Source organism: Mizuhopecten yessoensis, unplaced genomic scaffold, assembly GCF_002113885.1.
Source record: "Mizuhopecten yessoensis strain PY_sf001 unplaced genomic scaffold, ASM211388v2 scaffold4535, whole genome shotgun sequence".
In the NCBI taxonomy this organism is placed as follows: Eukaryota; Metazoa; Mollusca; class Bivalvia; order Pectinida; family Pectinidae; genus Mizuhopecten; species Mizuhopecten yessoensis.
Genome location: NW_018405595.1, coordinates 1346777 through 1362124, shown reverse-complemented (window position 1 = coordinate 1362124; position 15348 = coordinate 1346777). Strand labels below are relative to the sequence as shown.

Below are 15348 nucleotides of genomic sequence, written 5' to 3'. Positions count from 1 at the left end.
TTATCTTCGGGACATGTCCTTTCTCCTGTGTCTAAAACACTATAAAAATGTGCATCCCGAAATCCTGTCTAATATAGCCACTATGTTATGTTCCATATAGTGTCGGCTATGACAGTTAAATATAACTTATATGTTGTGTCCACCATGATGTCGGCTTAGGCTGATTTATATATCCGATAAACCGCTAGAACGGACGAACTGCGAAAGGTGGTCCAACTATCATATCCAAAATAACGTTCTTGATTGTGGAGACCGGTCATAGGATGTCGATTGTAGAGACTGGTCATAGGATGTTGATTGTAGAGACTGGTCATAGGATGTCGATTGTAGAGACTGGTCATAGGATGTCGATTGAAGAGACAGGTCATAGGATGTTGATTGTGGAGACTGGTCATAGGATGTTGATTGTGGAGACTGGTCATGGGATGTTGATTGTGGAGACTGGTCATAGGGTGTTGATTGTGGAGACTGGTCATAGGATGTTGATTGTGGAGACTGGTCATAGGATATCGATTGTAGAGACTGGTCATAGGATGTCGGTTGTAGAGACTGGTCATAGGATGTTGGTTGTAGAGACTGGTCATAGGCTGTCGATTGTAGAGACTGGTCATAGGATGTCGATTGAAGAGACTGGTCATAGGATGTTGATTGTGGAGACTGGTCATAGGATGTCGATTGTAGAGACAGGTCATAGGATGTTGATTGTAGTGACCGGTCATTGGATGTTGATTGTAAAGACTGGTCATAGGATGTCGATTGTAGAGGCTGGTCATAGGATGTCGATTGTAGAGACTGGTCATAGGATGTTGATTATAGAGACTGGTCATAGGATGTCGATTATAGAGACTGGTCATAGGGTGTTGATTGTAGAGACTGGTCATAGGATGTTGATTATAGAGACTGGTCATAGGATGTCGATTATAGAGACTGGTCATAGGGTGTTGATTGTAGAGACTGGTCATAGGATGTCGATTGTGGAGACAGGTCATAGGATGTCGATTGTAGAGACTGGGCATAGGATGGGGATTGTTGAGACAGGTCATAGGATGTCGATTGTAGAGACAGGTCATAGGATGTCAATTGTAGAGACTGGTCATAGGATGGCGATCGTGGAGACTGGTCATAGGATGTCGATTGGAGAGACAGGTCATAGGATGTTGATTGTAGTGACCGGTCATTTGATGTTGATTGTAAAGACTGGTCATAGGATGTCGATTCTAGAGACTGGTCATAGGATGTTGATTGTAGAGACTTGTCATAGGATGTCGATTGTAGAGACAGGTCATAGGATGTCGATTGTAGAGACTGGGCATAGGATGGGGATTGTTGAGACAGGTCATAGGATGTCGATTGTAGAGACAGGTCATAGGATGTCGATTGTAGAGGCTGGGCATAGGATGTCGATTGTAGAGACAGGTCATAGGATGTTGATTGTGGAGACTGGTCATAGGGTGTTGATTGTGGAGACTGGTCATAGGATGTCGATCGTAGAGACAGGTCATAGGATGTTGATTGAAGTGACCGGTCATTGGATGTTGATTGTAAAGACTGGTCATAGGATGTCGATTGTAGAGACTGGTCATAGGATGTCGATTGTAGAGACTGGTCATAGGATGGTGATTGTAGAGACAGGTCATAGGATGTCGATTGTAGAGACTGGTCATAGGATGTCGATTGTAGAGACTGGTCATAGGATGTCGATTGTAGAGACTGGTCATAGGATGTTGATTGTAGAGACTGGTCATAGGATGTTGATTGTAGAGACTGGCCATATGATGTCGACCTTGTGCAGATTCACGTCAACGGAAACAAAAGTTCTTAATGAAACAGTCGTGTTTTTGACACCGTCAGTATCCTGTCATACTATGTCTATTGCTAATTCCAACTCTGATAAGACGAACAATACCATGTCAAGGTTTTGTGAATCTGCTACAGAAACTGTTATAAGAACACCTGATATATCACAGACCACTTTTTAAAATAGGCTAGGGGATTTTCATGTATCAATTTAAGCCTTTACAGTACCCATTCTAAAACAGGCTGTGAATCGAGAACTTTTTTTTGAGGGAAACATCATATGACAAATATGTATATCTATTACAGAAACTTCATTCCAACAACAAAAGCATGTGCTACATACTATAATTGACTATGCAACGTGACATGAGGAATGGAATGGTTAAATATACAATGACGTATAATAAAGCAATTCAGGACGTCAGTTGCGGACCATCATAACTCTGCTATAGTCACCTCTGCTTTCAACCTCGATATGTATTTCTTAGTCCAGGTCCATAATTCATGGATACATGTAAACATCACCTGAAGTCCTTTTAAAATTGTTAATGCGGACTTGAGCATTAGACTGAGAGTATCATTAAGCCAAAGAGACTGGACACAATTCGTCCCTGGTCATATACATGGACAGTGGGCAGATGTACTGAAACGTCATTTTCTAAACAAGGATGTTTGGAGAAAAACATCGGTGGCCAATAATCTACTTTTATAGTATAAAGCGTCCTTGGGATGTTGGCGTCACCTTGGAAACGTAATGTAATATAAATAAATCGTGATTAGAACGACCGTCATTTACGATGACAGCTTAATGTTCATCAACATCCGGATAATGTAAAAACTATCGACGGAATGTGCTTTTACCATTTGACTTAATACTTGCTAAGAGTAAAACTGTTTCTGTTTTATATGGCGTGACGGTTTCTGGTCAGAAGCCTCGTGTTGGTACAATGTACACTGTACATGTATAAAGATAATAAAATACGTGGATTTAGTGCAGTGTATACATTGTACATATTGGGTTATCTTGTTTAGTGTGTCATTTTTGACGAAGTACAGTGTTCACTGGTTATTTACGAAATAAGTTATGTTTAAAGGTTACGTGTAAGTACATAATGTACCTATTTACTGGTTTTGTATGGTATGCAGTATAAATATTATACACGGTATTTGCTTTAGAATGGTACATGTATTTACAGGTTTAGGAAGGAATCCACTTTATCATCTATATACTGCTTTATACACATGTACAACCTACCGGCAACATGATCTGCTCGCGCCAGATGATGTGCAAAACCGGAAATAGTGTCCACACAAAAGTAATCCGCGTAAAAAAAATAGTCCGTCAAAAACATATCAATACAAAGTAACGGGAAAATATTGAGAGAATAACAACACCATTTCAGGTGTAAATGTGCATATGGAAAAGCCAATGACGATAGGATTGTTTTCCATTGAGCTTAGAAGTCATTTGGACATAGTGTTTAGTTGAGTTTTTTAATGGGGAAATATATAAGATAGTAGTATAAATAAAGCAAAACACGAAGACTAGTATAATCGGTATAGTATACACTAGTAAACAGGTCAAACCAGGAATCCGTTTACTTCAATAAGCTGACATGATTCAATTACATGTAGTACAGAAACAAATCACAAAAGATAGTAGTATATAGATGATAAATAGTTTATCATACATTATTTTTCGTGTTTGTCGTGAGAACAAGTTTATCATTGCGAGCATGTAGATAAAATCTCGAGTCCACCTGCGGTGGCCTCCCGATTTTATCCACGTGCTCGGAATGAGAAAATTGTTCGAACGACAAACACTGAAAATACAGCGTGATATTCTGTAATTATTTAATACATTGAAATACTTACATAAATATAAACACAAAGAAACAGAGTTTATGAAGATTTGAATAGTATTTACAGGTCAAACCAGGAGTCCGTTTAATTCAATAAGCTGACATGATTTAATTAGTACAGAAACAAATCACAAAAACACACTTGATGAGGGGATACACATGCCTAAATACATTTTTGTTCAGTTACACAATTAGATGGAGGCAAAATCAACAACAAATCCTGCTTCCAGCACATGTACGCAAACACAACGTACATGGAGGCACGTCCTTATGTAACCTTAGCTGTTAATAGGACGTTGCACAAAACAAAACAAAACAAAACCGATAGATGTGAACAAAACCTAATTAGACTCAAAATCAAAATAAACGAAACATGATACGCCTTCCAATTCTGAAATCTGGACATTCAAAGTAAATGTGCGACTTCCTTATATGGATGGCAATAGTTATAATCCGGGCGAATAGATTCACTCTGTAAATGTCACCCTCCAATGGAACTACACTAATGTCCAAGCTAGACATGCAAAACAATCAAATGACGTCCACCACGTACTAAATATCCAACAAATTCCAGTTGCGAAGCGTAAAAGAAAGACAAGAAAATCCCAAAACGAGGAATTTTATCATCATTATTTTATTTTTGGGCCGTAGTATCACCGATGGGTCCAAGAGGGACGAAACAGCTGTATGATGCAGTGTATTTCACTATTGGCATACTGTACCTATTTCCACATTTTAAAGCTGCATTCAACTGTGTTTGTGTGACGTTCATCCTTTTTAAGTCGAACTGGTTGTTGTTTTTAACTGTCTGCGACAAGAGATGGTTTAAGATATCTGGAGATAAATAAGTGTTCATTTTATGTAAAAGCTGGAGTTGGCTTCGTTTACCTACAGTTGACAGAATTTCTTGACTCAATACAAAATCTAAATTATCGATACAGACGTTCCCCAGTGTCTGTAACGTTTAACATAACTGTTACTTAAGCTTTCTTTCCCACCGAAATATTTCCTACGAAATCGAGAACAATCATTAACAGACTCCAATTCTCTTTGTTGGTACATAAGGATGATATGTTATACCCAAGTAGTATCAACTGCGAAAAGAAGAGTAACTTATTGAAATAAATCGGCAATATCATTTATATAGATAATTAAAGAATTGAATTTGACGATAAAGAAGAACACTGTTGCTTCCTTATGCTTAATTGAAAATAATAATTATTATTGAAATAAAACCTTTTTATAAAAATATTTCCAATGAAATTTCCACCCAGATATTCACTCCGTAAGATCTCTTTTGACTTCATCATCAAATCTTTATTCCAAAACTGATCGAGAGCCTAAAAAGTCGCAGGATACTGCCGGTATATATATGTGGTCAGTTTTTCTCCATGACTGATGTATACAGTAGTCATAAGGCCAGGCTGATGCTTAAGTTTTCAAACACTTCCCCGGCTGTTGATAATGGAGAAATTGGCCATAAATTGGTAAGAAAATGTCTGTCACCATTTTAAAACAGTGCCATGACTTCTGCTATTTTCCAAGTGTGTGGATATTTACTTGCTTATAAAGACACATACAATACGCTTCAAGGTAAATAAAATGGTTTCTATAGAACTTCGTAACATGTTCTGATTCTATCCTCGCCAGCAGACTGGCCTTGCTTCAGTTAAGGCAGAACGTCTAGTATTTCATTACAATTTGCTTGAATGTAATTATATGTTATAAATTGTGTTGTCAGCTTTTTACTACGATGGCAGATAGCGGCCGACAGAACACTCATGTTAGTAAAAAGTGTTTGTCTGACAGTTTGTCAAATTACGAGTGGGCATTTTACACATTTTGTAAAAAGTGTCAACTGTCATGACACTTTGTCAATTCATGCATGGCAGTTTACTCATTTTACTTTCACAAAATAAACATTGGGGGAGGTTGGAGATATGGAAATAGGGTCACATTCCAAGGGCTGAGGGACTAAAATGAACAAAAGATAATCCATAGTAGCGTAGACATGTCATGCTTTCTGCAAATTTTATAACACAGATCAATGATTGTGACGTAATAGAAAATGATATTTTCGAAAATCGTTTTGAAAACTAAGCAGTATTGATTATATTAATAAAATGTTCGACATATTCCTCACTTTCAGCTTATAAGGCATTCAATAAGGCATGCAAAACAATTTCACATTCAATTTTGATATGAAGTTTCAGTTCATGAACATTAGCTTAATAATATATATTTCGTGAAATTTTGTGTGTGGAATAAACCGCATATCATGTGAATTTTCGAAAGGGATTGGAGCATTTAGCATACTTATGTAAACAGACACCCAAATGAGCTAATGACTGCGCAAACATATGTCCGCAACGATAAAATGTAATACATATTGTATATCTCAAATATATTATTATACTATTACATGTATCAGGACATTATGCGTATTAGGAGATACAACGCATACATCAAATCGAAGGGTTGAACATTACATACCACTACAGTATACTTACTGCCTTGAGGTTCAGTCTGCATTTTGGAATGTCACTGAAAATAACATGATATGTATACTACTAATTTGCCAATAGTCACTGAGTATTACAATAATTACAATTATCATTACCGTGTTCTCCCGGATAAGTTAAGTTAATGGTATGAAATATTGTATCAAGATTGTAACAACTGTGTGGTATATTAAGAAAAAAAAGAGTAAATCAAACATTACGGTTAAAATGTATGCAGACTTTGACTATGCCATCATTTCTATCAAAACAACTTTTAAAACAACTATTAGCCTCCTATTTGTGACCTTCAAATCAGGCACACGGTGTGTAACATGACCAAGAAAGGTTATCCTGCTGCCAGTAGAGTCTAGTATAGTGCTACCTTTAGTATTGAACTTGTGATCGTCAATAAATCCTTAAGTTTACATATTCAAAACAGTATACTTATACATTTATAATATAAATACTTTTTAAACAGCATCGTTTTACCTACTTCATAGCAGGAATTCCCTTTTGCTCCCAGTGTACACAATGAACAGTTAAAAATACCGTCTAATCCGTGTGATTTATGTTTAAACCTTTGGAATGTTACCCTATTTCCATCTCTCCCTCCTACCCCAGTGTTTATTTTGTGAAAGTAAAATGAGTAAACTGCCATGCATGAATTGACCAAGTGTCATGACAGTTGATACTTTTTACAAAATGTGTAAAATGCCCACTTATAATTTGACAAACTGTCAGACAGAACACTTTTTACTAATACGAGTGTTCTGTCGGCCGCTATCGGCCATCGTATTTCACTCATTGGTTGGCTTCATAGTGTCAGTGTCATCTGCTCGCGTTATACTATAGTTTACGTTTTGTCGTAAATAAAACTGCTTAGATCTTAATTCCATTGTTCGCTACATTAGGTGATTCACAGCTTTAAATATGACCTTTATTTATTTTACAAGTTATTTAAACTTATGTTAATCACATTTTTGGTCCGGATGCTAGCGCACCGGCTTCTTAATGTGGGACGTAATCGGGCAGGTGATCATGACCCCATTCCTTTTCACGTCCGATCGGGGAACTTTTTAACAGCTTTGCTATTGGCCTGGGGATGTTGAATATGTCTTTTCGCCAAACACAGATACAGGATAGTTTTCTTAACTCACAACTAAGCTATAGGCATTGGAAACGTGCACATTTGTTTGTCGTTGAAGTTTAAAAGCAGTACATCCATTTGTATGTTAAGTGACCATATCTTAAAAGTAATTAACCACGTCAGTATGTCTAGTTAACATGTTATACATTTATTTCGTTCCCTAATGCAATAACATACTTAATTGTGTTAACAAAGTTACAAAAACAAACCCAAGAAAATAGGGCAGAATCAGGCATGACGATATCTAATTAAGACAAGGTTCTAATTACCATTCGTTAACAACAATGATACATCGGGCTCCGGGCTATCGTACAAAAACGGTAAAAACTAGAATAAGGGTTTAATTAAAATGAAAATCGATAGGGAAAGACAAAAAAATCAACCAAGGAGATAACATAGCGAAACTGCAAGCAAGGAGATGTTTAAACAAAACGGTAACAAAGAAGGTATTTTAACGAAACGGGCACCAAGGAGAAACCATAACGAAATGGAAAACACGGAGATGTCTTAACAAAATGTTTATCAGGGAGATGCCATAACGAAACGGGAACCAAAGGACAATCACAACGAAACGGTATCCGAGGAGATGTTATATCGAAACAGTGAAAAATGATATTATAACGAAACCGTATCCAATGAGATATCATATCAAAAAGGTAACAGACGTGAACATGTTTTGTATCTTTATGTTCGTGCCTTACACCAGTAACATGTAAAATGGGGTAAAACGAGTACTAAACGAAACCAAATAAACCCGAAATACAAAACTAAATTACTACATTTTCAGGAACGTAAATTGCTGTATACTCTATATTACAAATAGCACTGTCCGATGCGATCACAATCTGGTACATCACACGTCCTTTAGTTGACCGTAAAAACATATCGGCTGTCAGTACATATACATATCGGGTACTCTTGTTGGATGGTAATAACTTCTCATAACTCGATTTGACCAACTCGTTTTCAATTATGGAACACTCTCGCTTCAATCCATAATCCGAACAGATATGATCAACTGTGTTATATAAATCTGCCTATAACCATAAAAATGTCTGCAAAACATATCTCACAATACAAATAATCGACAGAGACGGCTAAATTGGATATCAGATTGGCTACGCCGCTTGCGTATGGTCCCTTTTAGAGCAATACGGTCAAATGATGAAGCGTCATTTTGGAAAGGTGTGATGACGTCACATATGTACGTCACGTTGTAGAACCAGATGTGTTAGCGCCAAATGAACATTTTTGACGCTATCAGAAAGTGTGATTTGACACGTGCTGGAATTAAGGAATCGATGTAGGTATTTATAGAAGTCGGTCTTTATAATTATACATGTAGCGCGTTCCGAGCCGTAGCAATTCTTAGTATCGCGCAAATAAATTACTCACCGCACGTCACTGTTAGCATTTAAGCTGCTAGTGATAAATGTCTTCGCTCATAAGTATAATGTACACACCTGACACCATTTGTGTGCAAAGCTAATTCAAGGTTTTCCGCGGCGCACTAGATCAAATATTGTCCTTAGTATGCTTGGACTTACGTCCATACGTTTAAACATTGAATTATCGAAACTTCGATTCTTCTCTGCTTTATGCAGTACAGCTGCACGTTTTACAGCAAAGAGATTGTTCTTACTGCGACTTTTTCATGTATATTTTGGCATTTGTTGTAACGCAAAAGGTTTTGTTCTAGACATCTGGGACATACTTCACAAATATGATCTACAAGACTTTTTGTACCAATTTTTGCAAACTGGGTTTGTCCCGGTTAAAAACTATTGGAAACACTTCACAAAAGGTGTCGTATTAGGTAAGTACTCCTCGCAATGGAGAGAACGTCTCAATGCTCGTGATGAGTTCCTAAGATTTAAACACCTGCATTGTGAGATCAGCCCTTCCCCACTATGGTACCTATCTAAATGTTTCCCTTATCTCAACACAACGTGTAAAAACGTTGCAAAGCTATTGGGTATTCCACCTTATAGTGAACTATCATGTGCCCAGTGCAATATCTTTGTAGAAGATGCAGTTGCGCATTGTATATTAGACTGCCGTAGTCCCACATTGCTAACTCTACGTGATGAACTTTTCACCAAAATAGTCAACGATTATCCGGTGAATGTGTTTGTTGTTCTTGCTAACTCATGTAGGGAGGTGCAAATTGCGACATTCCCCGGCAGTCTATCTACTGCCATGAAAGACATATTTGTTAATGAGGACCGCCTTTTAGCATCTTTTGCAAGAGATTTTGTTGTATTTATGCCGAAAAAGTATCCCTTCTTACGTTTAATTAACGACGATAGTCTGCCAGACATGTAAATCATATGCATTCGTATCATATCTGGTTCATCCTGGCAATTTGACAGTCCTGTCGTTACATACATGTTCCCTTGCTGTTTGATATAGTCCTGTGTATGTCTTTATTTACCGTTGTGTACCTCATATATTGTGTGATCATGTAACGTTTTTTGTTTGATTCCACGGATTTTTCTTTTTCATTTTACCTTATACTTATGTCCTTTGTGTATCTATCTTTGTAACCCATATATATGTCATTTGTAACTCTTCAAATTTGGAGGAATAAAGATATGAATGAATGAATGAAAAGACTAAAAATGCACGTATTGTACAGATTCAATGACATACATGTATAAGACGATAGATTAGAATCAAAATTGGTGTGTCCTGGACGAGGTAACCTATCTTCTATTTACTCCTACGTCAATCCGCCCGCATATATAAAAAAAAAGTATTGTAAATATACATTTTTCAAATGTTAAATACATGTAAAATTAATGAAAATCAAAAATGTCACTAATTCCATATATTCGCTGAAGTTTATTCTGACATGCAATGTTGGAATTCTGTTACTGAAATTATACCGTATATAGAGGTGACCCAGTCCTGATTCCCTGTATGTGACCTGGTGGTTCTAGACTTGCAATGGTGTTATTTTATCATTTATATTATGGTCTCATTCCAGGTCTCATTCCAGGTATATTTGTTGATGATTCTTGACATGCAAAGATGTTTTTTTGTCATTGGAATTCTACATTACATGAAGACAATCCGAGTCTGATTCCCTGTATGTAAAATTTGCTTTTCTCGACATGCAACGATGCTATTTTGTCATTGACATTCTACATTTTATATAGACAACCCGGATCTGATTCACTTTATAAAAACTAGTGGTTCTTGACATGTAATGATGCTTTAAGTTATATATGGATGGATCAGGTCAGATTCCTGGTATATTTGTTGATGGTTCTTGACATGCAACGATGTTATTTTGTCAGTTACATTCTACATTTCATATAGACAAACCGGGTCTGATTACCAGCATGTTGGTTCTTGACATGCAGTGATGCAAATCGTCATTATCATTCTGTATTCCCAGTATGTTAAATGGTGGTTCTTGACATGCAGTGATGTTATTTTGTTATGGCATTAAATGAAGACGACCAGGGCTTATTTCCTGGTAAGTTTGTTATATTGTGGCGTGCAGCCTCAGTGCAAGGCTGAAGGCTTCTATATCAGCACATACATGTAAATGTTACCTTTGTAGAGATTGAAATAAGACGGCAGGTTTCAGAGTCCGCAAACTATAAAGGCAGAAACACTCATGACAGCCAATACTTATAATTGAATAAATTTGTATAAATAATTTTTCTAGGCGATGTCTAGCTGACATTTATTCAATAAATTAGTGTGTCTGTTTCATTTTATCTACGGTGTAATTTAAAGAAATTCCGAAACTGACGGGAGAGTAATTTATTACGAGTCAGACGTATCAATATATCATCTCCCTTCACACTGACCTGCTAAGCACAATCCTATTTCTCGATGTTACCGATTTAATCCATCAAATAATAAGAGAGACAGAAACGACATGCAAGGAAGAAGTGTTGCTGTTATTGAGACAGTCTAAGTCGGTGAAAGACAATCATAAAACAATTAGCTTTTCAAATAATAGAATGATGATAGCCATATATTTTAGTAGCCTTTTTACACCATCCCCAACTTTTCCGACAATATATAACGTGCACATGTAATTAAAGTGTAAAAATCTTGATATGCTATTGACATTGATGAAAAACACTGATTAAAAAAATACCGAGACGAGGCAATTAAGGTGTGGAAATGTATTAAGCATGAACTCAAATTAATCAATAGGTAGTGCTGAAGCATATGAAAACGAGGTAATTTACAAACAATCATTTTCACGTCTCAAGAAAAAAAACAATCTCTGAATATTTCACATGTGCGTTAATCTAAATTACATCTGAGGAGGAAAAAGAGAATGTAATTAGTCTTTTGTTTGTTCGTAATAATCGACAGAATGTGTAAGACATCTTTTCTTTTCACACTCAAGTGAAGACGACAGCTTGAAAACGACGCCAAAATAGTATCAGGAGAATAATACTCGATTGGGCTACATCAAACGGAGTCTGGTTTTGGAGCGTAGAGTAAAGCAGATAAGCAAACATATTTCCCTGAAGCTCTCGCCCGCTGTAGCGCGTGACATCATTGCATCACCGTTGTGGTTATATTCATAGGCAATAAAATCCATTTTCATCTTGTCTAGATATTAGATATTACTATTTGGTAATCAACATCTGATCATACAAAACCATTACGAAATGTTTTTAAAATTTGCAAAAGATATGAAGTTCAGCGGTATGTTCAACACCTTATCTTTGCACATTTTACCTGCGAAAATATTTGTGTTTTGTTCCCGGTATGTTCCCCCTTTTGATTATTTGTAGACAAAACTAAAAAATATGATTTTGATTTAATTATTTGCCCCTTATGCCACAAATAGTCAAAGGCCTTAGATTTGTCAGAGAATACTTAATGTGCCTTCTTCATTAGTTACTAAATTATGAAAAACAAGGGTTGAATCAATTTTAATTATCCAACATTACAGACTAGTGTTTTAAGGATGGACGTCAGACACACGCGTGTGATTGCAACTATACAATTTGATAATTGCAAAGTGTATGAACTACTCTGCACAATACGGCTGTTTCGTCCTTCTATGACCTATCAAAGAGTGTTTCCAAAAAATAGATGATGAAAGTGTTCAAAAATTGTTTTCCGAAACATTCCAAATGCTTTAAATGGTTTCAAACTTTTAAGAATATCACATGTTTCTTTAGTATTACAGTGTAGCACGTAAAGAATAAGACACCTGTCCTGTTCTGCAATCTAGGCAACTTCATTGAAGTACCATCTCCCTTTGACAAAAGCAAAAATAATTGTTTACATGTAACATATCTGCCTGATCGTTGTTATTTGCAACAATTTCAAGTAGATAACGGGTCTTAAAGAGGATTTTAAGGACGTGCCAGATTTTGGTGGTGGAGGAAAGCCGGAGATCCCAGAGAAAAAGCACCAACCTACGGCCAGTACCTTGCGACTGCCCAACGTAGCTCTCGAACCCACGACCAAGTGTTGGAGCGCTAGTGGTAGCAGAATGTCAGACGCCTTAACCACTTGACTACCGCCGCCCCCTTAAAGAGGAGGAACTGAAAGGGACAAGGCTAACGACTTCATAAGTCTTTCCATCAATGAGACACCATTGAAAGAAAACAGTATTAGAGAAAAGAACAGAAATAGATCCAACGTGTAGCAATAGGAGCAGCAGATCTATCATGGTCTCTTCAATGATCTCTTATTAGAAGACAGGAAAGATAACTCCATATTTCGTAGGGGTTCACGGTAGCCACCTGTTATGATATGCCATGGGGTAGCAGGTGTATAATATGGTCTTTATGGCCAGTAGCATAATAGATATTTTCAAAGAACTTGTAACGGTCATGTTTCGTCATATTTTAAATTTTGCTGAGCTGAGACTCAATTCTAATCAATACAAAGAGGTTTATCTCAAATCGGTATTTGTGTTCTTAGCTATGAGGACATTCAGGGTTTGTAGGTTGGCCGACAGTCACCTTATTTGAAGGTTCGGCGAATTCCGAAAAAGTACAGTACAATTAATAACAGGTTTCATCAACTGTGGAACACTTGGCAAAATCACCCTCTCAATCGTATTCTAAAATGATGTTATGGATGGATGCTGTTAAAATCCACCATTCATTACACCCTGATCTTTCTCTGACACACTGGTTTAACATCAGAAGGAAATTTAATTGACGCGATGTAGTTTTCATGTTAACTGATAGAATACCCTACCGTAACAATATAACTTTCTAAACAAGTTAAAGACTCTGACATAAAGATGACAGGAAACTAGCTCCCGTAGGACCGGTATGAGTAGGTTCGTTTGAAAGATTTTTAAGTCCGTGTGTAGAAGTAAGATCACATGACACAACTTGCAGACAAATCGTGAAAAAAACAATGAGGTCGCTAGTGACTAGGCTTAGTTGAGTTTTATTTTGTTTAACGTTCTATCGACAGCTAAGGTAGTTTATGGACGTGCCTTCGTGTGTGTAATTTATGCGCGCTTGTGTGTATGTTCGTGCTGGAGTCGGGGTATGTTGGTGTATTGTTCCTGCTTGCGAGAGCGCGGATCTTATGCCGACTTGAGAGTGCTAGCTTACTGAAATACCATGCCACATTATACTGTCAATGTGTTAGCCAGCTGTTGCGATTACTCTAAATGCTAAACGTCAGGCAGTGTCAAGCAAATAAAGTAAGGATTAATAGAAACCATCCCAAAGAAGAAATGTGGTGTTCTGTTCAAAAGAAAATGATGTAAAACTTTCTGTATCTCACAAGTTTGAAATTGTGTTATATCTTGTATTCTATTCAAAAACCAAAAATCATTTATATACAAAACAGAAATAATAAAAGAAACATATCATTTGAACATGTACTGAAATACAATGTATGCATAAATCATGGCAAGATATAGTAGGTTAATCTCAAGTCTCAAAAAGTGATTTAAATGGAAATTGAACAAAAGTAAGTAAGAATTTACCTAACAAGAGCAAAATACTTGTGTAAGAATCTTGTAGAAAATGAAGAGGCAAAACAACTAAACATTATATTGTAATACAATGCATTAAGGCAATGTATACCATGTATAAGATGCAGAAATAAAATAAAAAAATGTATTCCTTGGGTTTGAATTACCTCACATCAGGGATAGATTCTATTTATATGAAAGGATTCGTATAAATTGTTCAAAAAGAATATATGGATGTCAACTCTTCGGATGCAATATATATAAAAGGATTGTCGACGGTCCATTGCCTACTTTTTATTCACTAAGCAACAATTACTCGACGTTGTTGGGGAATTCTTTTAGCTTTTGCATGCCACGTTGACTTAGTTTTGACGATGTATTATAAATTTGTAAACAGAATTCACAAGCATTTCCTCTCTTTACTATTCTTGCAAAAACTTAGATCGTTCTTGAAAAATTCTTCATAATATTTGAATACAATAGTTTTACTAAACCAACTAGTCCTAAATTATTATTTTCGTTCATCTGCTATATTTGAAAACGTCGTATGAAACGTCCTGTTTGTTTTCAAAGGTATTTTTTTAGTAACATTCCCCATATTAAAGATGTGCACCAATAAAAGATTGGGGAAATCCAAATGTCTAGAATGACGAGGTTTTAGTACATGGATGTCGACAATATTGTGCCTTAAATGCTGGATGTCAAAATTGTAGTGCCTTAATGTCGAGATTACAGTACCAGGATGTCAAAATTGTAGTGCCTTAATGTCAAGATTACAGTACCAGGATATCAAAATTGTAGTGTCTTAATGTCAATATTACAGTACCAGGATGTCAAAGTTGTAGTGCTTTAATGTCAAGATTTCAGTACCAGGATGTCAATGTTGTAGTGCCTTAATGTCAAGATTTGAGTACCAGTATGTCAAAGTTGTAGTGCCTTAATGTCAAGATTTCAGTACCAGGATGTCAAAATTGTAGTGCCTTAATGTCAAGATTACAGTACCAGGATGTCAAAATTGTAGTGTCTTAATGTCAAGATTACAGTACCAGGAAGTCAAAATTGTACTGCCTTAATGTCAAGATTACAGTACCAGGATGTCAAAGTTGT

General features: G+C 36.5%; 1 protein-coding gene across 1 annotated transcript in view; it reads right to left on the bottom strand.

The window, feature by feature from the left end:
- Positions 1 to 918: 918 nt before the first annotated feature.
- LOC110449212 (paternally-expressed gene 3 protein-like) overlaps positions 919 to 15348 on the bottom strand; it is a 47774-nt gene continuing 33344 nt past the window's right edge. Inside the window, exon 2 of the mRNA XM_021495916.1 lies at positions 919 to 1737. Coding sequence (XP_021351591.1) covers positions 919 to 1737 — 819 coding nt within the window. The remainder of the gene's footprint in view (positions 1738 to 15348) is intronic.